General features: G+C 35.5%; 1 protein-coding gene across 18 annotated transcripts in view; it reads right to left on the bottom strand.

Moving 5' to 3' along the window:
* LRRC9 (leucine rich repeat containing 9) overlaps positions 1–26,318 on the bottom strand; it is a 157,979-nt gene that overhangs the window by 42,052 nt on the left and 89,609 nt on the right. For 17 of the 18 annotated variants that reach the window (XR_012090974.1, XR_005235390.2, XR_012090975.1 and 14 more), the window contains 7 exons: positions 25,077–25,199; positions 16,767–16,897; positions 15,107–15,215; positions 14,316–14,455; positions 10,689–10,825; positions 5,159–5,376; positions 1,193–1,261 (listed from right to left, as the gene is read on the bottom strand). Coding sequence is in view for 15 of the 18 variants with exons in the window: in XM_073011052.1 (XP_072867153.1) it covers positions 1,193–1,261; positions 5,159–5,376; positions 10,689–10,825; positions 14,316–14,455; positions 15,107–15,215; positions 16,767–16,897; positions 25,077–25,199 (927 nt within the window). In the remaining 3 variants the exon portion in view is untranslated. The remainder of the gene's footprint in view (positions 1–1,192; positions 1,262–5,158; positions 5,377–10,688; positions 10,826–14,315; positions 14,456–15,106; positions 15,216–16,766; positions 16,898–25,076; positions 25,200–26,318) is intronic. The other variant, XM_073011048.1, reaches the window with a different exon arrangement.

The raw sequence follows: 26,318 nt of genomic DNA, 5'->3' as shown, positions 1-26,318 counted from the left end.
GTGGGATTGTAAACTAGTTCAACCATTATGGAAAACAGTATGGCGATTCCTCAAGGATCTAGAACTAGATGTACCATATGACCCAGCCATCCCATTACTGGGTATATACCCAAAGGATTATAAATTATGCTGCTATAAAGACACATGCACACGTATGTTTATTGCAGCACTATTCACAATAGCAAAGACTTGGAATCAACCCAAATGTCCATCAGTGACAGATTGGATTAAAAAAATGTGGCACATATACACCATGGAATACTATGCAGCCATAAAAAAGGATGAGTTCGTGTCCTTTGTAGGGACATGGATGCAGCTGGAAACCATCATTCTTAGCAAACTATCACAAGAACAGAAAACCAATCACCGCATGTTCTCACTCATAGGTGGGAACTGAACAATGAGATCACTTGGACTCGGCAAGGGGGACATCACACACCGGGGCCTATCATGGGAAGGGGGGAGGGGGGAGGGATTGCATTGGGAGTTATACCTGATGTAAATGACGAGTTGATGGGTGCAGCACACCAACATGGCACAAGTATACATATGCAACAAACCTGCACGTTATGCACATGTACCCTACAACTTAAAGTATAATAATAATAAATAAATTAAAAAAAAAAAAAAAGAAATTAGGTGAACAAGGGTGCTACTTATTGGGTCCCCTCAAAGATTCCAACAAGAAAGGTTGCAACCTTCTCCCCAAATTAATTTATAAATTGAATGCCATTCCAATTAAAATATCAACAAGATTCTCATGTAACTTGACGGGTTGGCTCCTAAAATTTATAGAAAAGTGTAAAGGGCCAAGAATAGCCAAGGCAGTGAAGAAAGAGAAAGAAATAATGAGAAAGAGAAGGAGGTAAAAGAGGAAGAATTAGAGGTGCTTATTCTACCAGACATCAAGGCTTACTACAAAATGTTAATTAATTAACACTATATAATATTGGCACAGGGTTAGAAAAATAGGCCAAGGAATATAATGTGGAAACCTGAAACAGACCTTATTTATACATGACAATGACAGTTTGCATTGTAATCAGTTGGAAGAAGTCAATACATTTGGGCTGGGATAACTGGCTATGCATACAGAAACATAAAATTAAATCCCTTTCTAATACCATATAAAAATAAATTTTATAAAACTACCAGTAAATTAACTAATAAATTAGAATGGTAACATACTCACTGGATTGCCGTACACTGTAAGCTCCCTGAGAGTAGAGATAACATCAAGTTTTTCCAGTTCTGTGATATCCTATTCAAAAGTTAATCAGTTATTATTTGGTTAGACTCAACATCTTCAAATGTAGACTCATTTGAAGTAATTATAAGTGTTAGATTGCAGCTAGCTCATGATTGAATTCTCTGAAGTGAGCTTGAGTGACAGTGACAGTCTTCTGTATTCTTGAATAAAGGCAGATCTGTGTACTGTAGATTTCAAATACATGACTGGCAAAGATAACAGTCTAACATGGAAAATTGGATATATAGCAGCACTTGTAAGAAAAGACCAAATTTTTTCTCAGAATTATGATTTATTCTAGGACTCACATTATATTTGGTTAATTCCTCCAGCACATTGACAAAAAAGTATGGAAAAGGTGAACCAAATCTAAAAGTTTTAAAGGTACATAACTAAACACAACCTTAACAATAAAAGAATGTGTGCTATTGAGTGGATTGCATCTTGATATACTTGCTGGGAATATATATAGCTGAAAAACTATCTCTCATGTTAAATAATTTGCCTTCTCCATTGCATGGCATTATTTATTAGCTTCCATTTAACATTGGTGAAAGTTTGCAAATATATTTTAGTTTTTGCAAAATTATTTCTAAAATGTTATTTCTGACAAACTTTAGTCAACAAGCTCAGCCTAAAGTTGTTGCTAGTTCGTGTAACACAACAAAGTTATTGACATGCCTGTATTCCTTTGTGGAATTACAAGTGGACATATAGCAAATTCTTCTAGTATATGTAAAAATATTTAGACCTATTTTAGATCATTTGGAAGTGAATTTGATTTTTAAAATGACCGATCTTTACTATTTTAATTTGGGAGTATCATAAAGGAGGGCTTTGAAAAATCTGTAAATCTATAGAGATATTGTGCATTTTTACCCACAGGCAGTTTCTGTCTGTGGAACCAAGGCCTGATCGGTAATCACGGACATGTGAAAAGTCTTACATTATTTTCTCAAATTAAACCAAACATAACAGTAGTCACTAGTGAAATATTCCTAATCAAAATTTCTGTTTTCACAGAAAATGTTAATATGGGAAATAGACTATTAAATTTGTAGAAGATAATGATGGCATAAACTTTTAAAGAGACATCAGGGAAACTAATATGTCCATAATTGGGGGGAGAGGGCTGATGGCTTCCCATTTTTAATATGCAGCATTATTTTTTACAGTAGTGTGCTGCTACTGGCTCACAAAAAGTCAGCTGGTAAATTTTTAGGAATTTTGTGAGATGGTGTGTTAGCCTGAAATTGGCTATGACAGAAGAAATTATACCATAGAAATTGGCAAACGTTACTCATTAGGGATTTTTTTCCTCTTGGAGAGCCAGTTGTTAAGCATTAACCAGGATACCAATAGTAGTTACAATGTCAGCGTAAGTACTTAAGGCAATCATAATAATAATTGTGCCTGGATTGGGGCCTTCACTGAGGACAGGAAATAGCAATAGACTATTCTTGGGGTTCTTTTCAGCTTCAGGTGATTAATTATATGTTTAAAAGTAGACAGAGTAGCTAGATGCCTGGTAGGGGAATCATTTAGACACAGGGATCAAACAGGACTATAAAGGTGAATTAAATAATGAATCTTTCAATTGTGTTTGTGTGATTCTTTCTTTAGAAGCAAGACTATAGACAACAATTTGCTAAATCTATATTATTGGACATGATGGCTAAGTAAAAAGCATCACACCAGAATCAAGGGTATGTATTATATTTTATCAAGGATATAGCTTCTGAAGGATGTTAAAGTAGGCCAACGAGGGACTGCATATACCTTCACTTGAAATATTGTTCCTTTGTTAATTTTTCTAGGCTTTCTCCCTTCTACCAATTTTTATTAACCCAAAGTTATCTGATTGTCCCTTTGTTGAAATTAATGCTGGTATCAGCCTGCCCATATTGGTATGAATCTAGAGACAGAATCTCTCTCAAAAATAAAATTTGAAAGGAGAGTTCAGAAGTTTGAAGAAAATATGTTTTCAGTAGAATTCAACAGAATTTCCAACATAACCTTTCTATTCCTCTGAGTTCATTTTTTCCCCATCTAAATGTATAGTCACATTAAGGTACTATAATATTAATGGTTAGAATAAGCTTAAAGGCAAAATGATCTATCTAAATTCAATGGAAAATACCATTTCAAGGATAAAAATAAAACAAATAAGGGATGGTCATTAAATAATAATACTTCTTCATTCAATGATATGTAGAATCTCTCATGATATATAAGTTGTCATTTAGCTATATTAGATTTTGTTAATAAATAAGCTTGACTAAGTATAGTTGTTATACCAGCTGATCTCTATCGATTCATTTGCTTAAGAGGGATAGAGGAGTAGAGAGTAGGGACACTCTTGTGGAAAAGCAGGCTACCAGGTCTAATCTGGTAACTGGACATCCTGTCAAATAAAGCAATGATACTTGCTAGGAAGAAGGTCCTCATTTATGATATTGTCTTAGCGGTCCTCATTTATAATATTCTCTTAGCAGATCTTCTTGGTTAAGGACTGCCTATAATAAATAAACCTAGAATCTATAGAATTATAAGGCATGGATCCCTGTAAAATGTCACATAATTTCAAGTTTAAAATGGAGATGGTTCGTAAATGAAACATACTCCCTTATTGTATAAGATCACCTCATGGAATCTCACTTGAAGACCTCACATTTTATTCTAAGCTCGATGGTGTGTGTGATGTGGGAAGGAAGGGCCTGAGAAGGCACTAGGCATGTCCTGGGCCCTGTGTGTCCTTGAAATTATTTATAAAGCTCGATACTAGGTAAGATCTCTGATAAGTGTTGAGTCTGATTTGACAGTCTTTTTTGTTAACTCAATTGCTATCACTGGGAAGATCTCCATAGAAGGGCAATTTTCCTAATTTAGATTTCTTCTTGATAAATCTTAGGAAGAATCATCCCCAGTTTTGGCAGGCTTTTCTCAGATGAATGTTTGAATCTGTATAAATTAGTTGTATACTATTTTTATCTGTATGTACATTCCCTAATTGCTTTGTAGAAAGGGGCATGGCTCATGATTTCCTTCTAACCTTGTCCAGGGCTTTTAAAAAATCACCCCCAGAAAAGGCTTCCTGAACTCTATAGCAAGTAGAGCCACAAACGTTTATGGAGGATGTATTATGTACTGGGTACTATGCTGTATACTGATACAAATGTAGACAAGACAGACTTGCTGCCTGCCCTTGGCGGTTAGTCCAGAGTTCAGTCTGTCTTTGAGGCTATCTTAGAGGTATTGGCAGAAGTAGAAAAGCTGGTAAAAGGAGAGCTAAGAGACCACCACAGAAATGCTGAGAGAAATGTGAGGGCTGTATAAGGTTATGTCTTCAACTCTTATCTGTATGCTATCTCAGGAGAGAGTCTGAGCGGTTCAGTTGGGGCGGTGACCTAAAAGTAACAGGTTAAATTCTCAGCAGGTAAAACTAAGCCAGGATCCTATCTAAGGAAGCCTTGAGTGGGGAGAGATATAACATTAAAGCCGAGTCAAAGTCCATTATCAGGAGTTGATTCAAATGCTGGGTAGAACAAGTACATATGATAAGTTTAAGGGGCCAAAGAAGTCCAGAATCAAGATTCAGAAACAACTTGGATCAAGAGCAGTCAAGGAACAAATGAGAACTCTCAGAGAGGACTGCTGAGAAGAGCCTTAGGACATGTAGAACTAACCTTTGTTAATGAGCTTGTGCATGTGGCTTTGTCCAGTTCTTAAGTCTAGAAGTAGGGTGAATATTTCTGCATCACAGACTATTTCTATGCCTTGAAATATAGATGGTATATAAATGATAAATAACATGCTAGCAACATTTTCATTGATGTTCTTGGAAGCTTTATGTTCAGAACTCAGAGAAACTAAAGCTTGTAAATCCCATAATAAAAAAATAATAGTTACCTGGATTTTATTATATCCTAGGAAGAGTTTCTCTAGTTTTACCAAAGATTGTAATTTGCCCAGTTCTCGCAGTCTGTTTTCCTCCAAGTGAAGTGCCAATAAAGAACTTGGTTTGGCAAAAGCACTGTCATTAAATGATCGGATGCGGTTATGATCCACTACCAATTCCTGAAGGACTACTAAGTTGTCAAGCCCTTCCACTTGGCTGATTTCATTACCTAAAAAGAAAGAAGTCATGATATATCAAGTGAGCCCAAACTTCCTGAATTAAAGGATATCTACTTACATATAAATATCTTTTAATCAGATGATTTTTCGAAAGAAGTAAAGGATTCAAGAAACTTATTTCCAAAGAGAAATTGAAATGTAATTTACAGGAAGGTAGCATCATCATAAAATAATATTTGCTAAAATTTCTCATTTGTGAATTTGAAAGATCAGGATGTGATGTACACAATGTACTGAAATGATCTAATATGTCTGTTCAGTAATTGTTAAAATAGTTGGTATTGACAAAAGTAGATACAGAAAAGTGCTGCAAAACATATGCTTCCTGAGTATATTATTACTCTAATAGACATTACAATAGTATATTTAATTATTTCTTAAAATAGACTAATTTGTTGTATTATGTTAGAAGAACACCATTAATTATGCTGTTCTTTCTCATATTTTTGCACTGCAACCATATTAAACACATCAAAGTTCATTTAATTCTTCAAAACTCTAAACTCTTATTTATAACCTATGATTTCTCTCTATTGTAGCTATCAATAGCTATATAAATAGTAATGATAACTTATATGAAGACTTTTCACTTTACAAATTTTTTTATATGTACAGTATTTTCTATCAGAGTCTCAAAATACTAGAGGGGAAATATTTTATCTCTTTTTTCTAATCAGAAAATTGAGGGTCAGAGAAATTAAGTGGCTTTCTCAAAGACATAAAAATGGCAATATCAGGCCTAACTTAGACTTTTTACATTTTAAGCTCAATTATCTTTCTAGTATGCCACACTACGTTTCATTCAATATTCATTCTCCTTGATATTATGTGCTGAATTGTGTCCCCCTGAAATTAATATGTGAAAATCCTAACCTCCAGTACCTCAAAATGTGACTGTATTTGGAGACAGGGTCTTTAAAAGATAATTAACGTTAAAATGAGGTCATTGGGATGAGCGTTAATTTAATATGACTAGTGTCCTCATAATAACTGGCGTAAAGACAGACACGTAGACCAATGGAAAAGAATAGACAACCCAGAAATAAATCCACACATTTACGGTCAACTCTTTTTTAATAAAGGTGCTAAGAACATACATTGGGGAAAAGACAGTCTCTTCAATAAATGGTGTGGGGAAAACTGGATATCCCTATGCAGAAGAAATGAAAATTGACCCCTATCTCTTATCATATACAAAAATCAAATCAAAATGGACTTGGCAAAGATTTCCTGTGTAATACGTCAAAAGCACAGGCAGCCAAAGTAAAAATAGACAAATGGGATTGCATCAAGCTAAAAAGCTCCTGAACAGCAAAGGAAACCATCAACAAAGTGAAGAGATAGCTCACAGAATGGGAGAAAGTATTTATAAACTACCCATCTGACAAGGGATTAATAACCAGAATATATAAGGAGCCCAAACAACTCAACAGGAAAAAGGAAATGCATAGACATTTCTCAAAAGAAGAAATACAAATGGTCAATGGGTATATGGAAAAATGCTCAGCATTACTAATCATAAGGGAAATACAAATGAGATATCATCTCACCCCTGTTAAAATGGCTTTTATCAAAAAGACAGGTAATAATAAATGCTGACAGGGATACAGAGAAAGGGGTAGAATGTCTTCAAAGCTCTTTTCAGCCTTTCACTCATCTTTCTGTGTGCTTACTTCCTAAGTAAGCACATACATTTATGACTTCACCTTTCACTTCCATTGTGATCATTCTAAAATAATATATCTCTAGTCCTGACTTGTGGTCCAGTACTATTGCTAGAAAAACTTTCTTGTTTTTTTGAGACGGAGTCTCGCTCTGTTGCCCAGGCTGGAGGGCAGTGGCGGGATCTCGGCTCACTGCAAGCTCTGCCTCCCGGGTTCATGCCGTTCTTCTGCCTCAGCCTCCCAAGTAGCTGGGACTACAGGCGCCCGCCACCACGCCTGGCTAATTTTTTGTATTTTTTAGTAGAGACGGGGTTTCACCGTGTTAGCCAGGATGGTCTTGATCTCCTGACCTTGTGATCCGCCCGCCTCGGCCTCCCAAAGTGCTGGGATTACAGGCGTGAGCCACTGCGCCCAGCCAACTTTCTATTTTTAATGCATCAAAATTGTTACAACACAAACTGATCTTTCTCTACTCTCAAATAAGCAACATTTCCCAATGACTTTAGCTTTAGTACCTCCTCTTGCCCAATCTCCCAATGAAATTATAAAAACATCTGGGACAGTTTTTCTCCTTATTTTACATCTAATTAGCCACTAAGTCTTAATATTTCTTCTGCCTTAATATTTTAAACAGCCTTTTGGACTCACCTCTTACCACTCCCACTGCCAGCACTCTAGTCTATGCCCTTATTATGTCATTCAAGCTGGATAGAAACTGCATGTGCTTTGAAGGTAGATAGATCTAGGTTTGACTTGGTACCATAACACATACTGGTGCAAACTTGGCAAATTATTAAACCACACTGAATGTCACTTTTTTCTTTTGTAAAATACATGTAACAATCCTTACCATGTAGAGTTGCTGTGAAGATTAAATATGACAATGATGTAGACAAACACCTTACCCATTGACTCCACAAATGGCAGCTGTTATTGTCAGAGTAAACTGCCCTACTTCCTGCATAAGGCTGCCCTACTCTAATTTGCCATGCTAGCCATGGCATCAGAACACACTCCTCCCTTACATTATTCGATTGAAATAGACCTTCCAGGGTTAGGTTGTCTGCTTTTTTGTATGTCAATGTATCTTTTAAAAGATCTAGGCAGGGAGTGGTGGCTCATGCCTGTAATCCCACCATTTGGGGAGGCTGAGGTGAAAGGATCTCTTAAGGCCAGGAGTTTGAGACCAGCCTGAGAAACAAATTGAGACCCCATATCTACAAAAAAAGAGAGAAAAATAAAAAAATTAGCCAGGCATGGTGGCACAAGCCTATAGTCCCAGCTACACAGGAGGCTGAGGTAGGAGGATCACTTGGGCTCCAGAGGTTGAAGCTGCAGTGAGCTATGATCGTGCCAATGCACTCCAGCCTGGGTGATAGAGAGAAACCCGTTCTCAAAAAATAATAATAAATAATAAAATAAAAAATAAAACAAAAAACAAACCAAAAAAACACACGAAAACAAATACCAATCTGTCATAGCCATAAAAAAGAATGAACTCATGCCCTCCCTCTACAGCAGCCTGGATGGAGCTGGAGGCCATTATCCTCAGTGAACTAACTCAGAAACAGAAAATCAAATACTGCATGTTCTTATCTACATGTGGGAGCTAAGCAGTAAGTTCACAGTAAGTACACTCCAACAATAAGTACACTGCAAAAAGGGGGAGAATGGGAGTAGGGGTGAGGGTTGAAAAATTAGCTATTGGATACTATATTCACTATTCAGGCGATAGGTACGCTAGCAGCCCAATTCCCACCAGAACATAATACCATGTTAACAAAAATACACATGTACCTCTTGAATCTAAAATAATTTTTTTTTAAAAAAAGATCTGTCGTTGTGCTTAATTTCTTGGTTTTAAGGCCAAGTCTCCGGGTTCTTGATCCAAATCACAAGTGCTTTTGATAGATGCATTCAAATTTTTAAAAATATGGTCTAGAAAATCCTGTCTTTGAGAAGTTACTGTACTCAGATCAACTACCTCAGTATCTCCCCACATGTCCCACTGATGGATATACCTGCCTTTCTCCTATGCCATTAAAAATTATTGTTAGACTAATGTCCCAAGCCCTGTGTTTTTCTCATGCTACTTTTCTTAAAGTTTCAAGCTCCTACCTATTATGGACTATATCCTGTACAAATTTCTCTGCTTGACTTTCCCTACTTTGGTCCTGCTCTATATTTTCAACCTCAATTTTTCACTATTATACAAAATTTAAAAATTACTAATTGTTGGTGGGAGTGTAAATTAGTTCAAACATTGTGGAAGACAGTGTCGCAATTCCTCAAGGATCTAGAACCAGAAATAGCGTTTGGCCCAGCAACCCCATTACTGGGCATATCCCCAAACAATTATAAACCATTCTAATATAAAGACACATGCACACATATGTTTATTGCAGCACTATTCACAATAGCAAAGACTTGAAACCAACCCAAATGCCCATCCGTGTTAGACCGGATAAAGAAAATGTGGCACATATACACCATGGAATACTATGCAGCCATAAAAAAGAATGAGTTCATGTCCTTTGCAGGGACATAGATGAAGCTGGAAACCATCATTCTCAGCAAACTAGCACAGGAACAGAAAACCAAACACTGCATGTTCTCACTAATAAGTGGGAGAGAACAATGGGAACACAAGGACACAGGGAGAGGAACATTACACATTGGGGCCTGTCAGGGAGTAGGGGGGCAAGGGAAGGGAAAGCATTAGGAGAAATACCTAATGTAGATGACAGGTTGATGAGTGCAGCAAACCACCATGGCACGTGCATACCTATGTAACAAACCTGCACATTCTGCACATGTATCACAGAAATTGAAGTATAATTTAAAAATTACTGTAAAGTAATGAGGCTTATTTAAATAAAAACTAAATAACATGATCTCATATATTGAAATGAGGATTATTTATCAAATTGATCATGTTTAGAGGATTTATAACTCTCTTAGAAAAGTGCATATTCTTTGTTCTCATCAGGTTGTTCCCTTTTCAAGTGGTGGCCCACAGACACCACAGTCATGTCCTGTGACTCTTTTCCTCCTTTCCCCTGCTTGCAAAGCACTCAGTAATGCTCACCTTCAGTCTAGATTCTATCACTCATTTAAAGAGCTCTATACATGTTGACGAGCTAATCTTTTAATTTCTCTTTTCTCTGAACTTCTGTTGCACTTAAGTTAATAATATGTAGTCTGAACTTAATTCATCTTTGTCTCAGTACATCTCCACAGATAGATCTTAAACTACTTAGATCAAGGATTTCAATGATACATAATTATAATAACATAGTACCTCCATATCTTTCATAGTACTTATGACAATTCTGAGTTTAATAAATACTTGTGAATTACCCACTAGTTTTTTTTATTGTTTTTTAAGTTGAATACTATATACAAGTAAATTATGATGTAATACTGTCTATATTCTCAGAATACCGCATTGACCTTTGAAAATGGTTTCTAAAAGTATGTAAGTAGCCAGGTAAAATTCATTTGTGATTACTAAAATATTTTTGTCTGTGAATCTGTTTGAGTAAATACTGATGCTTATATTTGCTTATCAAAACAGAATGATGATAAAATCAGTTTTTAAAAATAAAGGCTTATACAATAACAGTATTTCTACTTACCCTGTAGAAAGAGGAATTTTAAATTTCTTAGTCTGTTAAGTTGTAGCTGGATCAAATTACAAATTCCATTGTAGCCCAAATGAAGAACTTCTAAACTGTGCATTATTGGAGGCAAATTTTCACTGTTCATTATGTCTCTGAAACACATAGGTAAGTTTGAGGCCATAAACTTAACTTCAAACCATGTATATTATAAAAAGACAGTTCGGTATGTGTTTACTATAAACTGAAGTTAAGAAAATATAAATTTATTAATATATCAGAATTAAGCTATAATACATAGTCTGTTTATATTTTATATAATATTCTTTAAAAAGAATGGTCTAGAATAAAGAAGTACATAAGGTGTTACAATGAAATCAATAGAAAATGCAATCAGGCAAGAAAAAAATGCATCCAGATTGGAAAGGAATAAATAAAACTGTCTTTATTTTCAGATGACATGATCCTATATTTAGAAAATCCTAAAAGATCCACCAAAAAACTACTTGAAGCAATAAAGGAGTTTAGCAAGGTCACAGGATAAAAGATTAATATATAAAAATCAACTGAATTTTCTACCTACTAGCAATAAAAAATCTGAAAATGAAATTAAGCAAAAATTCTTTTTCACAAAGTATAAAAAAGAATAAAATACTTCAGCATAAATTAATAAAAAGTGGAAAATCTGTACACAGAAAACTACAAAACATTACTGAGAGAAATTAACAAAGATCCAAATAAATAGAGAAATATTCCATGTGTATGGATTAGAAGATTCCATATTACTAAAATGGCAATTCTTCCAAATTGATCAACAGATTCATTTAATACAATCTCTATCAAAAGCCCAGAAGACATCCCCCCTACTCACTGTGAATAACCATCTTGTCCTAAAATTTTTAAAGAAATGTAAAGAATCTAGAATAGTCAAAACAATCTTTTAAAAGAACAAAGTTGGAGAGCTTAAATCACTGATTTTAAAATTTTTTATAAAACCACAGTAATCAAACCAGTCTAGTACTGGCACAAAAGGACAGACATACAGATCAGTGGAACAGAACTGAGTACAGAAATAAACCCTTACATTTATGCTCAACTGATTTTTAGCAAAGGTGCCAAACAATTAAATAGAGGAGAGTGTTCTAATAAAATGGTGCTCAGACAACTGATATCCATATATCCACATACAAACCATATATACAACCATATATCCACATACAAAAACAGATTTAGACCTCACTCCTACCTCACAACATACACAAACATTTAACTCAAAACAGATCATAGGACTAGATGTAAGAGTGAAAACATAAAACTTTTTAAAGAAAACAAGAGAACATCTTTGTGACCTTAGGTTAGGCAAAGAATTATTACATATAACACCTAAATTGCAATCTGTAAGAGAAAAGTTGATAAATTAGACTTTATCAAAATTAAAATTCCTTCAAAGACATCATTTAAGAAAATGAAAAGAGAAGCCACAGATTGAGAGACAATGTCTGTAAATCATTTATTTAATAAAGGGCTTACACCCAGTATAAAGACACTTAATAATGAAAAGCCAAGCAACCTAATTAAACAATTAGGTTTTTTAGGTTTTAGATTTGAATAGAGATTTTACCAAAGAAGATATATGAATGATTAATAAGCATATGAAAAACTGCTCAACACTATTTGTCATTAGGAAAATACAAATTAAAACCACAATGAGATACCACTTCGAATGTATTAGAATGGCTATACTATAAAAGACAGGCAAGCACTGGCAGAGATGTGCAGGAATTAGAATTTTCATATGCTGCTGGTGATAATGAAAAATGGTGCAACCATTTGGGAAAACAGTTTAGCAGTTTCTTAAATAGCTAAATGTTAAGTTACCATATGACCCAACCATTCCATGCATAGGTATCTACCCAAAATAAACACAATGAAAATATGAGTGCACACAAATACTTGTACACAAGTGTTTAAAGCAATGTTATTCAAACCAGTCAAAAAGTAGAAACAATCCAAATTTCCATCAACTGATGAATAAACATTATGTAACATATCCATATAGTCATATCCATAGTGAAATAGCCAATATATTCAGCAATAAAAATGAGTGAACTACTAACACATCCTATAATGTGAATGAACCTTGAAAACATGCTGAGTGTAAGAAGCCAGAGGCAAAAGACCACCTATTTTATAGTTCCATTTATATGCAATGTCTAGAAAAATACAATTCTAGAAAACAGATTAGAGGTTGTTTGGGACTAGAGGTGGGAAAGGAAATTGACTATAAATAGACATGAAGGATCTTTTTGGTGAGATGGAAAATGTTATGAAATTATATTGCAGTTATTATTATACAACTATAAATTTAGTAAAATTATTGAATTATACATTTAATATAAGTAAACATGATACATAAACTGCCACTTCAATAAAACTATTAGAAAAATCAAATATGAATAGGATCCAAAAAAGTATGTATATAAATGAAATGTTCATAGTAGCTTTAATCATAATAGCCTAAAATTAGGAACAACCAAAATGTTCATCAATGATAAAAGCATAAATAACTTGTCATATAATACATATAATAGAATACTATTTGGCAATAAAATGAAATAAATTACTGACACTTGCAACAAAATGAATGAATCTCAAAAGCATTATGCTAAGTAAAAGAAGCCAGACACAAAAACTACTTACTACATAATTCCAATTATATGAAATTCTAGAAAAAGGTGAAATTACAGCAAGAGAGCAGATTAGTGGTTGTTGCCAGGTGCCAGGGTGTCAGGGGAGGGATTACAAATGAACTTTTTGGAATGGGAATACTTTGTATTTTGATTGTGGTAGAGGTTTTATGATTGAATACATTTGTCAAAATTCATTAAACTTTACACTTAAATTGGTCAATTTTGTTGCATGGAAATTATACTTCGATAGAGGTAATAAAAAGCACAAGGAATGTTCTTTATTGGGAAAACTGGAATGAAAGTATTCTGATTTGGAGATACACATTATAAATATATATATCATATATATGATATGTATTATATGATATGATATATATATGTTCTATCAAAATATGTAAGGAGGTGGAAGGTTTGTCTTCATTTTTTGCGTAAAGTATATATTCCATTGGTGCTGAGTCATTAAGTGACCAGATAAATAATTTAGAAATAAAAGCAAAACAAATGCTTAAAAAAAAAACCCATTTCCATGCTACTGTGTATAGGGTTCCTTTGTGGGTTGATAAAAATGTTTATGATGAATAAACTAAAAATTGCTAAATTGTACACACAGGGTGAGTTTTATGGTATGTGAATTGTACCTCAATTTTTAAAAAAGAAACCCAAGGTCACCAAACATGCAGTACAAGGCCTTTTGTTTGTTTGTTTTTTGTTTTTTTCCCTTTGTTCACAATACAGGTTTGAAATGGAGAAGGCAGGGAATAAACAATGAGAGAAATATTTTGAGTACCTTTTTATTTATGAAGTTTATTTTTGGCATGTAGCTATAAATAAAATAGGTATTACAATAAGCTAAATGTTATGTACTGGAATGTGTTACTGCTATCATTAATGTGATTAACTGCTTTTAAAATTCCCAGCCAAAATTAGTTATAATCATAAAAATAAAGAATACTACCTGTTTGTTTTTGAAATTCCTTGCTGTCCATAGCCACTTGAAGGCACTTTCTGGTACAGTAGTTGTCTATTGGTTAAGTGAGTCTGAGGCTTTAGTCTGGGCATGATTGATTCAATATGATTATAGTTGAGGCATAAGACCTACAGAAAGAATATCTTTTTAATCAGAAATCCTGGAAATTATTAAAAATTGTATGGATAAAACTTGGCATATACCACATAATTTAATAATATATTAGTGCTAAAACAACAAATGTTTATATCCTAAATAATCTAGACTTAGTTTTGAATGTGTTTTTAATCTGACATTCTGGGAAATTACAATACTTCACATGGAGACTCTAGAAAGCTCCTCAGCTTTCTCAATCTGTACTCCTGATTTCTCCAAACCTGACAAGGATGAAATAATTTTTAGTCGAAGAGACAGCTATTTATCTATGTTTAAAAGGCCTTAGTAGATGGCTGAGTCAAGGAAATAATAAAGGAGGCAATAAGGCCATTTAAAGAACCTAGAAACTTCTTTCCATATCTGCCTTCAATCCCATCTCTGACTACAGAGGAAAATTTACTACATATGTGACAATCACATAAAACTAAGGTCAAAGCAAAATCACTTTGGAAGGTAATAGTTTTTTTCTTGCTTAGTAAAAAAACAAACAAAAAAAACCCAAAGAAAATTTAGGAATAATTTATCTACTTTAATAATGTGGAAATATCATTTAATCCAAAGTAAAGAAGATAAAAACTTGCACTGGAAACCTTGAAAGAAAGAAAAATTTGTGAATGACTCACCTTCACATTAGGTAGATAGATTAATCCACTGAATGAAGTAAGATTATTGTTCTGTAGATTCACATTACATACATTTCTAAATTGGTCGACTGGAATCAAATCCACTGTTCTGAATTTAGACAAATACAGTTACTATTTTAATAGGACAGGAAAATATAGGAAAAGGTGAGTTCCTTCACATATAGCCACCAAAGACATAAAAAAAAGTCTCACCTGACAAATATAAAAATAATTACTTTAATGTAAAATGAATTGGTTAAATGATTAGCTGAATATACATTTTGGTTGGGTACATATGCAAGAAAGTGACATAGAATTTGGTTGCTTTCAAAAAAAATCTATTACCATATAAACATAGCACTATTATAGAAGAAACTTGTAAAAGAGACATTCCACTTTCTTTATAAATTCACATATATGTTCATGAAATCATAGTGAAGTTGATATAGTAAATCATAAGATTTTCAGGTTATAAACTTCAGATGATATATATGAAGCAGGTCATTTCTAAAATACCAGGAAGTGGCTAGGGATGGGAAAGGAAAGGAAAAGCAGGTGAGGGCTTTGAAAATAAGAGTTTCTGTGAGATCTTCTGGAAACCTTTATTGCATTCCACCCTGTGTGAACATTTTGGTAATTAAACAGAATGCTTGATTCACAGTCCATAGCTATATCTTCATTTGAGCCATGACAGAGAAGAGCATAAAACTACATCCCTTTCCCTAACCAGTTCTCTAAACAAATCCTAAACTTGAAGTTACAATTATGACATACTTTTACCCATTAATAAGTTATTCATTCATTCAACATAATTTCATTAGTATTTCCTAAGTGCAGTGAATGTGTTTGGAAAGGCTACAAGAAAGATGAAAGAAACGTTTCAGCCCCCAAGAAGAGGGAGCCAGAAAAATGAAAATAAAGAGGAGAATTGCTATGATAGAGTTAGCATCTCTATCATACCAATGTAATGGCATTTCGGGGAAATAAAATCTGTAGCATGGAGCAGAAAGATCTTGAGATGATATTTGGAGCATTTGTAGGTATTTGTCGAGCAAATTAGCAGAAAAGAGTTCTAGGCAGTGCAACAGGTACAAACAAAGGCAGAAACAAACATGAAAAAATATCTTATGATTGAGATTCAGTAACTAGAATATTTCAGAATTCCTGAAATATGAAGTGTCATGGGCAGTAAAGAAAAGGACTACAATAGATAATAATGGACAGATAATAAAGGGTCTTTTATGCCATACAAAGGAATTTTTAATTTTAGGCTGGGCACAGTGGCTCACACCTGAAATCCCAGCACTTTGGGAGACTGAGGCAGGTGAACCACTTGAGCCCATGATCGGAGACCAGCCTGGCAAGATGGCATAAATGCTGTCTCCACAAAAAATACAAAGAAAATTTGCCATGCTTGGTGGCATGTGCCTATAGTAGGAGGATCGATTGAGCCTGCAAGGTTGAAGCTGCAGTGAGCCATTTTTTGAGACCCCATCTTAAAAAACACGCATTACTTAGCATGAACCTTTGCAGTAGAGTAGATAATTTTATGAGTTATTGATTATATTTATATAAGATGTATACATTTATAAGCTTCAGAAAAATGATAATTATATAATGTAATTATAATGTAAAAAGGCATATAATAAAATGATTGTACCTAATGGATGATGAAGTCCAATTTAGTTCTTGCATTTGCATGAAGTTGGAATGCCCTTGTCGTTCTGCAATCATGTCAGAAGTAAGTCTACCACCAAACAAATCTTTTGCATTCTCAGTCTCTGGTGGTTCCTATATGAAGGCATTTACAAAATGATGTCCTGTCTTACAGATGACTAAATTATGTAGTTCTCTGATTTCAGGTAAAAGTTCAGTGGACTTATTTTTCCAGATTCCTCCTACTAAGTATAACTAAATCCTGTGCATTATATATAAAACAAACATATGCAGGGCAAGGTGGCTAATACCTATAATCCCAGCACATTGGGAGGCCAAGGTGGGAGGATTGCCTGAGTCCAGGAGTTCGAGATGAGGCTGGGCAACAAAGTGAGACCCTGTCTCTACAAAAGCAAAATAGAATTAGTTAAGCACAGTGGCACATGCCTGTGTATGTAGCTATGTGGGAGGCTGAGGCCAGAGAATGTCTTGAGCACAGGAGTTCAGAGGCTGCAGTGAGCTATGATCATGCCACTGGATTCCAGTCTGAGTGACAGAGTGAGACCCTGTCTCTAAAAAATTTTTTAATTAAAAAAATTAAAACCAAACATATGAATACTAAAAGATGCGGAGAAGGCAGCAGACCAGGTAGGTACCTCAGGACCTGAGGAATGACACCCTGGATTTTCTTTTTGCCTCACCTTCTCTACTGGGTGCTAGAGAAGCTAGAAACCCAGAAATGACAATAAGAAAAAAACAAGACAAAGTACACAAAAAGCCTACTGTCTCTAGTCAAAGGATCAGGAAAGGGGAAGCCTAGCACAGCAGAAAACTTTAGACAATAACAAGCCTACTCCTGCTAAACCCTACAGAATAAACTGTGGCCCCAACTTCATGCCCACAAGTAAAAGCAGAATGGGCTGCTTAGACTTTAACCTGTGCTCATTTGTAACAAGGCACTTCTCCATTATCCACCTGCTGAGTGGGAACCTGGACTTTCATCCCCTGTCAGCAGTAACACATGGCCCCACTCCCTACCTGCAAGTGTTATTGTAGATAACATGCGGAGTCTGGATTCCCACTTCTACCCACTCATAATGAGTTATCTGTGGAGCATCAATTAGGTGTTCCTGTCTCTCCCAGCCAGGATGAATCAGTGGAGGGAAATAGTAACAAGGAGTTCCTTCCTTCCCAGCCCGAGTAAATCAATGGAAGTCTGGTGGGGAGCATGAACTCCTACTCTAGCCTAGCAGTTAATGAACAGCACACCTCCAGGTTGTCAACAGAGGCCACATGGAGGAACTTGGACTTCTATCTCCCACCTGACAGCAACGAAGTGGTTCCCCATCTTCTCACTGGTATAGTGTCAAGGGGAGGCTTGCTAAAATAGAAATAAGACCCACATAATACCCCAAATGTCCAGAATAAAATAAAAAATATGTCATGCTAAGAACCAATAACATCTCAACTTGAATGTGAAAAGACAATCGACAGATGCCAACTTTGAAATGATACAAATATTTTTAATTGTCTGACAGGCATTTCAAAGCAGTCAAAGGAAAAATGCTCAACAAGCGATTATGAACATACTTGAAACAAATGAGAAAACAGAAACCTTTAGCAAAGAGATAAGTGATAGCAAAGCAATAGAAGATATGAAGAATGAAATGAAAATTTTAGAATTGAAAAATACTATAAACAAATAAATGCAATGGATAGGGACTCAATAGCAGAATGGAGAGAAAAGAGAAAAAAATAACTTAACTTGAAGACAGAACAATAGAAATTACCCAGTATGAACAAAAGAGAGAAAATAGACCCATAAATAAATGAGCCTCACTTTACCAAGACAGACATATCCTGTACTTGCGGAACCATACAAAAGATTTAATATTAGTATCACTAGATTCATAGAAAAAGGAGAGAAATAATGTGAGGCTGAAAAAGTATTTGAAGAAATTATAACCAAAAATCTTCCAAATTTGGCAAAAGACATAAACCAAGAAGCTAAGAATCTAATCAAACCTCAGATGGGAAAAAAACCCAAATCCATGCAAGGACACGTAATAATAATCAGAATCAAATTTCTAAAAACTAATGACAGAGAAAAAAGGCATGAAAACAATGACAGAGGAATTAAATCTTACCTGTGAGGGAAAAACAATGTAAGTGACAGCAGATTTCTAATCACAAAGCATGGAAACCAGAGGATGTGGCACAACATTTTCAAGTGGTGAAAGAGAAACATCAACCCAGAATTGTATACCCAGGGAAAATATCATTCAGAAATAAAAAGAGAAAGCAAGACATTCTCAAAGGAAGGAAAACTAAGCAAACTGTTACCAGCAGACCTACCTTAAGAAATGACTAAAGAAAGTTCTTGAAATGGAAAGAAAAAAAAAGGAATCTTGGAATGCCAGGAAAGAGGAAAGCACAATGGAAAGAGTATTAATAAACTTCCCTTCTTTTCTTGATTTTTCTAAATTATCTTTGATTAGTTGATGTAAAAAAAAACCTATAATATTGTCTCATTGGTTCTCAATGTATATAGTGAAAATATAAACAGGGGAGAAGAAATAGACTGAAAGGAAAGTAACATTTCTACCCTTTACTCAAACTGGTAAAATGTCAACCCTAACAGACTATAATAAAGTATGTATATGCATTGTAATACTTAGAACAACCACTAAAAAAACTATATGGAGAGATACACCAAAAAACACTATGGATAAATAAAAATAGATTTTCAAAATGTGTTCAAGAAGCTCACGGGAAGGCACAAAAAAAGAAAACAGAAGAAAGATAAACAAAGGAAACAAATATAAAACAAGAAAACAAAGTGGCAGACTTAGGCCCTAACAGGTCAGTTAACTATATTAAATATAAATGGCCTTTGTTCATCAATTAAAATATAAAAATTAGCTAAAAGATAACATGATCCAACTGTATGTTGTCAACAAGAAACTCACTTCAAATATAATATATGCAGGTTGAAAGTAAAAGAACAGAAAAAGATATCCTATACATTAATCAAGAGAAAGCAGGAGTGGCTTCATTAACCTCAGATAAAGTAAACTTTGAAGCAAAGGAAATTACCAGAGTCAGAGGGGACATTACCTACTGATAAAAGGGTCAGTCCACCAAGAAGACATAACAGTCTTAAATGTGTATGTACCAACAACAGAGCTGTAAAATATTTGAAGCTAGAGTCCCCCATTATTTTAGCCAATGATGTAGGTATTGCTGTGAAGGAATTTTGTAGACATAATTAAAGCTCCTAGCAAGCTGACTTTCAATAAGGAGATCATCTTGAACAATCTGGATGGGCGTGATTCAAACAATTGCAAGGCTTTAAAAGCAGAGGTGAGGTTCCTGAAAGCATTTTCCTGAAGAAAATCCACTCATGGACAGCAGCTTTCATCTATGCCTGTGAGCCCCAGCCTGCCCATAATCTTCGCTTCCTGATGGCCTGTCCTATGGATTTCCGACTTGTTTAAGCAGTCCCCTCCATTATTAAATATTCCTTGATATCTATATATCTATATTTAGACATAGATATCTCTATATGTATATCTGTCTTACTAGTTCTGTTTCTCTTGTTGAATCTTCAATAATAAAATCTCAAAATAAGTTTTAAAAACATTAATTCAGCCTTAGAAATACCATTGCTTTTGTGTTTTTCATAATTATACAAGCAACATATGATTAGTGTCCTCCTAAATCAGGGATTGGTAAATGTTTTCTACAGTTTTTCTGTAAAGAGTCAGTCAATATTTTAGCCTTTGGGAACACTAGCTTCTCTGTTACTATTTAATTTTGCCACTGCAGTGTGAAAGCAGTCATAGACTATATATAAACAAACAGTCATGGATGTGTTCCAATAAACTTTTATTTACAAAAATAAGTGGCAGGTCACATTTGGCCCAAGGGCTATTGTTGACAATCTATTTCAGACAAATGGTTTGAACTTGATCTAAATAAAACTGGTAAGTCATTTGATCTACTTTTACTCAAACTCCCTTCTTTTTTTCTACTTTGTTAAAACTTCATATCTAAATTGAGAATATGTATCCTTAATGCAAAAAATAATTTTTTAAAAATAAAAGTATGTGGGAACAAAAGATAAAATGAAAACACAACTACCCAAATCGTTCTTTGGTTCCTCCTAGTCTATGCCCTCCCTGGGTTTCTACTCCCACTCCAAAGACAATGTAATTATATATCTAGAGAGTGTTGGACAGAGAGTGAGGCTCATGTGCCCATGATTTACCATTAAACAGTCATATAATTTGGAAGAAGTCATGTAATTTCTCTAGAGTTGCTTGTGTTCATACATAAAATAAAAGATTTTGACTATGCCATTTCCAAAGTCTATTTATATCTCAGACACTCTAGCATTATATATTACTGTATTACCTACCTCTGCACCCACTTTTCATGACTTCTTTTTCTACATATGTTTAATAAATGCAAGTATTAGAGCCTCACTTAGATTTCTTTACTTTCTCTACTCTCTTTCATTAGACAATATTGCATATGCTTTTGGTCTTAACTGTTAACTCTCTTCAAATTACATTCAAGTCCAAACATATGTAAAGTAAATTTTCATATGCAAATTTAATCCTGTGATTTCAACTGCCTGCTTGACATCTCCAGTCAGATGATCTCCATATAAAACTAAAGTCCAATACTAATCATCTTACACCCCCAAATTGCTTTTCTTCCTATATTCATATTCTGTTATGGTGTCTTTTATTGGCATAGACTCAAACCTTGTAGACATCTTTCAGTCTTCCTTTCCCTTGCCCTTCAAATCCAATGCATTCCCATTACCTTGCATTTAAAATCTAAATTCTTCAGTCTAGTCTTCAAGATGTCCAATTATTAATTCATACATTTATATTCTGCCTCATTCCACAAATAATTTGTGGCAGCTTACAGGAAACACATATAATCAAAGAGTAAAATGCAAATCAAACATAATGAAAATCAAGCTCACTAGGATTAGTGACAAAAAGACTATAAGATCCTATAGGGTTTATATTATTGAATCATAAATTTGGTCCTGAGCTTTTAGGTAAAGCGAAAAGGAATATAATTAAATAATACTCATTGATATGGATTGGCTCTGTGTTCCCACCAAAATCTCATCTTGAATTGTAATAATCCCCTCCTGTTTTGGGAGGGACCCAGTGGGAGCTCAGTGAATCACAGGGTGGGTTTTTCCTGTGCTGTTCTCATGATAGTGAATAAGTCTCATGAAATCTGATACTTTTATAAAGGGGAGTTCCCCTGCACAGGCTGTCTTGCCTGCCACCATGTAAGACCTGCCTTTGCTCTTCCTTCATCTGCCATGATTGTGAAGCCTTCCCAGCCATGTGGGACTGTGAGTCCATTAAACTTCTTTCCTTTATAAATTACACAGTCTCAGGTACGTCTTTATTGGCAGCATGAGAACAGACTAATGCAGTAAATTGTAGAGTCATGTGCTGCTGTAAAGATACCCAAAAATGTGAAAGAGACTTTGGAACTGGGTAACAGGCAGAGGTTGGAACAGTTTGGAGGGCTTAGAAGAAGATGGGAAAATGTGGGAAAGTTTGTAACTTCCTAGAGACTTGTTGAATGGTTTTGGCCAAAATGCTGATAGCGATATGGACAATAAGGTCCAGGCTGAGGTAGTCTCAGATGGAGAATAAGGAACCTGTTGGGAACTGGATTAAAGGTCACTCTTGCTATGCAAAAAGATTGGTGAGATTTTGCCACTGCCCTAGAGATCTGTGAAACTTTGAACTTAAGAGAGATGATTTAGGATATCTGGTGAAAAATTTCTAAGTAGCAAAGTGTTCAAGAGGAAGCAAAGCATAAAAGTCTGAAAAATTTGCAGCCTGATGATGCAGTAGAAAAGAAAAACCCATTTTCTGGGGAGAAATTCAAGCTAGCTACACAAATCTGCATAAGTAACAAGGTGCCAAATGCAAATCACCAAGAGAATGGGGAAAATGTCTCCAGGGCATGTCAGAGACCTTCATGGCAGCCACTCCCATCACAGGCCTGGAGGCCTAGGAGGGAAAAAATGATTTCCTGGAGCAGTCCAGGGCCCTAATACTGTATGCAGCTTGGGGACTTGGTACCCTGTGTCCCAGTCACTCCAGTCATGGCTAAAAGGGGCCAATGTATAGCTCAAGCCATGGCTTCATACGGTGCAAGCCCCAAGTCTTGGCAGCTTTGAAATGGTGTTGGTCTTGTGGGTACACAGAAGTCAAGAACTGAGGTTTGGGAACCTCTGCCTAGATTTCAGAGGGTGTATGGAAATGCCTAGATGTCCAGGCAGAAGCCTGCTGCCCTCTGCTAGTGCAGTGCCAAAAAGAAATGTGGGGTGGGAGACCCCACACAGAGTCCCCACTGGGGCACTGCCTATTGGAGCTATGAGGAGAGGACCACCATCTTTCAGACCCCAGAATGGTAGATCCACCCACAGCTTGCACTGTGCAACTGGAAAAGCCACAGACACTCAATGCCAGCCTGTGAAAGCAGCTGGGAGGGAGGCTGTATCCAGCAAAGCCACAGGAGTGGAGCTGACTAAGGCTGTGGGAGCCCACCTCTTGCATCAGCATGACCTGGATGTGAGACATGGAGTCAAAGGAGATCATTTCAGAGCTTTAAGACTTGGCTGCCTCACTGGATTTTGGACTTGCATGGGGCCTGTAGCCCCTTTGTTTTGGCCAATTTCTCCCATTTGGAATGGGTGTATTTACCCGATGCCTGTACCCACATAGTATCTAGAAAGTAACTAACTTGCTTTTGATTTTACAGGCTCATAGGCAGAACGGACTTGACTTGTCTCAGCTCACACTTTGGACTGTGGAATTTTGAACTAATGCTGAAATGAGTTGGGGGACCGTTGGGAAGGCATGATTGGTTTTGAAATGTTAGATCATGAGATTTGGGAGGGGCCAGGGGTGGTATGATATGGTTTGGCTCTGTGTTCCCACCCAAATCTCACCCTGAATTGTAATAATCCCCACGTGTCATGGGAGGGACCCAGTGGGAGGTAATTGAATCATGGGGTTGTGTTTTTCTTATGCTGTCTCATGATAGTGAATAAGTCTTATGAGATCAGATGGTTTTATAAAGGGGAGTTCCCCTGCACATGTTCTCTTGCCTGCTGCTATGACTTTGCTCTTCCTTTGTCTTCCATTATGATTGTGAGGCCTCCCTAGCCATGTGGAACTGTAAGTCGATTAAACCTCTTTCCTTTATACATTGCCCAGTCTTGGGTATGTCTTTTTAGTAGCGTGAGTTGAGACTAATACACTCATTGTCAGTAAGCAGAACATAACTTTTCCTTGGGGTAAATGTTTTTCTTACATTTATTTCTATAAGTGCTTTCTCATGTGGCCCTTCAAATGAGGTCACAGAGAGATAGGACAGATAAGATCCTCAACACCTTTAGAGTAAATGCAGTACTGGTCTCATAGGAGTATTTTAAAAAACATTCTTCAGTGAAAGCTAACAACTAAATAAAGCCCAGAATACAAGGTTCTAGGGAATTTGTATGTGTTGGAGTGAGAAAGTTTTAGTGACCCATTCTGAGGAGGGTCCAGAAAACAGAAGGGCTAGGATTAGTAATCTTCTGGGAGTACCTCAGAATACTAAATGATCATGAACTATCTTTCAATTTTCTAGAAAATTTGATGTGTTTTCTTCTCTGATAGGAGCTAGGCAACATTACACAGGGAAACCTTTTACTCTTTACACATTTGTCACGCATTTACCCTGTTATGTGGAAAACAGGAGCCCTATGAATTTGCTCGTTATAGAATCCAAGTATCCAAATGTTGCTTTCACATTCAGTCCTAGGGTCTGTGTCTGTTTTTCTTTACAGCTTACTTAGTAATGTTGACATACCACGTTTGTTGGTTCAAATATATTTTTATTAATTATTAATATTAGCAACTATATTTTCACTGAAAATAGAAAGCTGCTTTTAGGCTTAAGAGGATGGTGAAGCTCCAGTGCATAATTTTTCTATCTTGCCCCATAAAATTGTGTTCTTTACCTTTTAGGCACTGAATTCAATGGGTTCTATTGTAAGCAGCACAACCCTCCCCTTCCACCACAATTCGGACAATTAAGAATTGACCAGATGACAAAATTTAAAAACCCAGATCTAAAATAAGCTTTGGAGACTTAGATTACAAGTATAATAAATTTGGCTATCATGCTAGTGATAAAGCAATGTTCAAAATGACCATGTCCTGTGAATATGTGACTGCAGCTTAGACCAAATGTTATGAGTCATAAAACAACTTACAATTGATATCCCATCCAAAGCTTTCAGTTCTGGAAGATGAAATATTACAAACAACCGGTAGTTTTCTTGATTCCATATAATAATGTTTCCACACATGTCTAGAATGACCAAGTTGCATAAACCCTAGGTAATAAAATACATATATTTATCTATATGTATATTTAAAGCACTCTAGTAAGAGGTTAGCCATCCTCAAATTTTAATATTGGAATTATATTAGCTATCTTTCCATGGGATTTCAGTGCTTTTAAGTACTTTTTTTTTTTTTTTAAAGACATGGTCTTATGCTGTTGCTCAGGCTGGAGTGCAGTGGTCAGATCATAGCTCATTGCAACCTCAAACTCCTAGGCTCAAGTGATCCTCCCACCATGGCCTCCCAAAGTGCTGAAAATTATAGGCATAAGCCATCATACCCAGCCTAAGTACACTTTTAAGAGCAAGCGTTACCCTTTCAGACCACTAAGGTATAATTCTGTGCAATATTTCAATGGTCTATGTTATAAAATCAGAGTCTCTTTTAGGATACTAGTGCCAAACGTATTATCTATTAATGGTAAGGGCTTAGAGGGAACTTTGCTATGTTCAAGACAAATACACTTTATTTATGGAATAATGGCTTAATAAATGGATGTATGTGTCTATATAGATATAACAGGAATAAAAGACACTGCTTTTTGAAAAGCGATGAAACTGAACTGCTTCTACTTTCTGAGAGGGTAGTAGAATTCATCCTAAGGGAAATGTGCTGTTTTATTAGACAAGACACTTTGATATGCCTTTGTTGTGAAGGAAGGGTCTTGGTAGGTATGGAAGGAGAGGTGAAGACAAGAGGGAGTAAAACTACTGTGCATCATAATGTGAAATGGCTTATTGTGTTGCTGGTGTTGTTGATTAGGTTGCCTCCCTAGCTCTATAAGTAGTAATTATATTGGGGGAATAGAATGGGGAGAAGTCTGAACTAAGAAAAGACAGGAAATGGACACAAGTTTTTGGTAGGAGATAAAGTCCTAGTAATATTGTATCAGCAAAAGGAGAGGCCAGTGTAAGACCCATAGTGTTAGAAAATGGCCACTGAACTTTAGAAACAATGAAGTCAAACATGACATTTGAAGTCGATTCTTGTTCTGTGCTATAGAAACCCTCTGTTTTGTTCAAACCTTTAGTAAATCCTATTACACAATAGCCTTAAATTAGTGGTTTCTTTGGGGGAATTAAAGAAAGCAAATCTGAGCAAAGGTGACC

Source organism: Chlorocebus sabaeus, chromosome 24, assembly GCF_047675955.1.
Source record: "Chlorocebus sabaeus isolate Y175 chromosome 24, mChlSab1.0.hap1, whole genome shotgun sequence".
In the NCBI taxonomy this organism is placed as follows: domain Eukaryota; kingdom Metazoa; phylum Chordata; class Mammalia; order Primates; family Cercopithecidae; genus Chlorocebus; species Chlorocebus sabaeus.
Note: the sequence above shows the minus strand (reverse complement) of the source record. Positions and strands in the feature narration are given on the sequence as shown.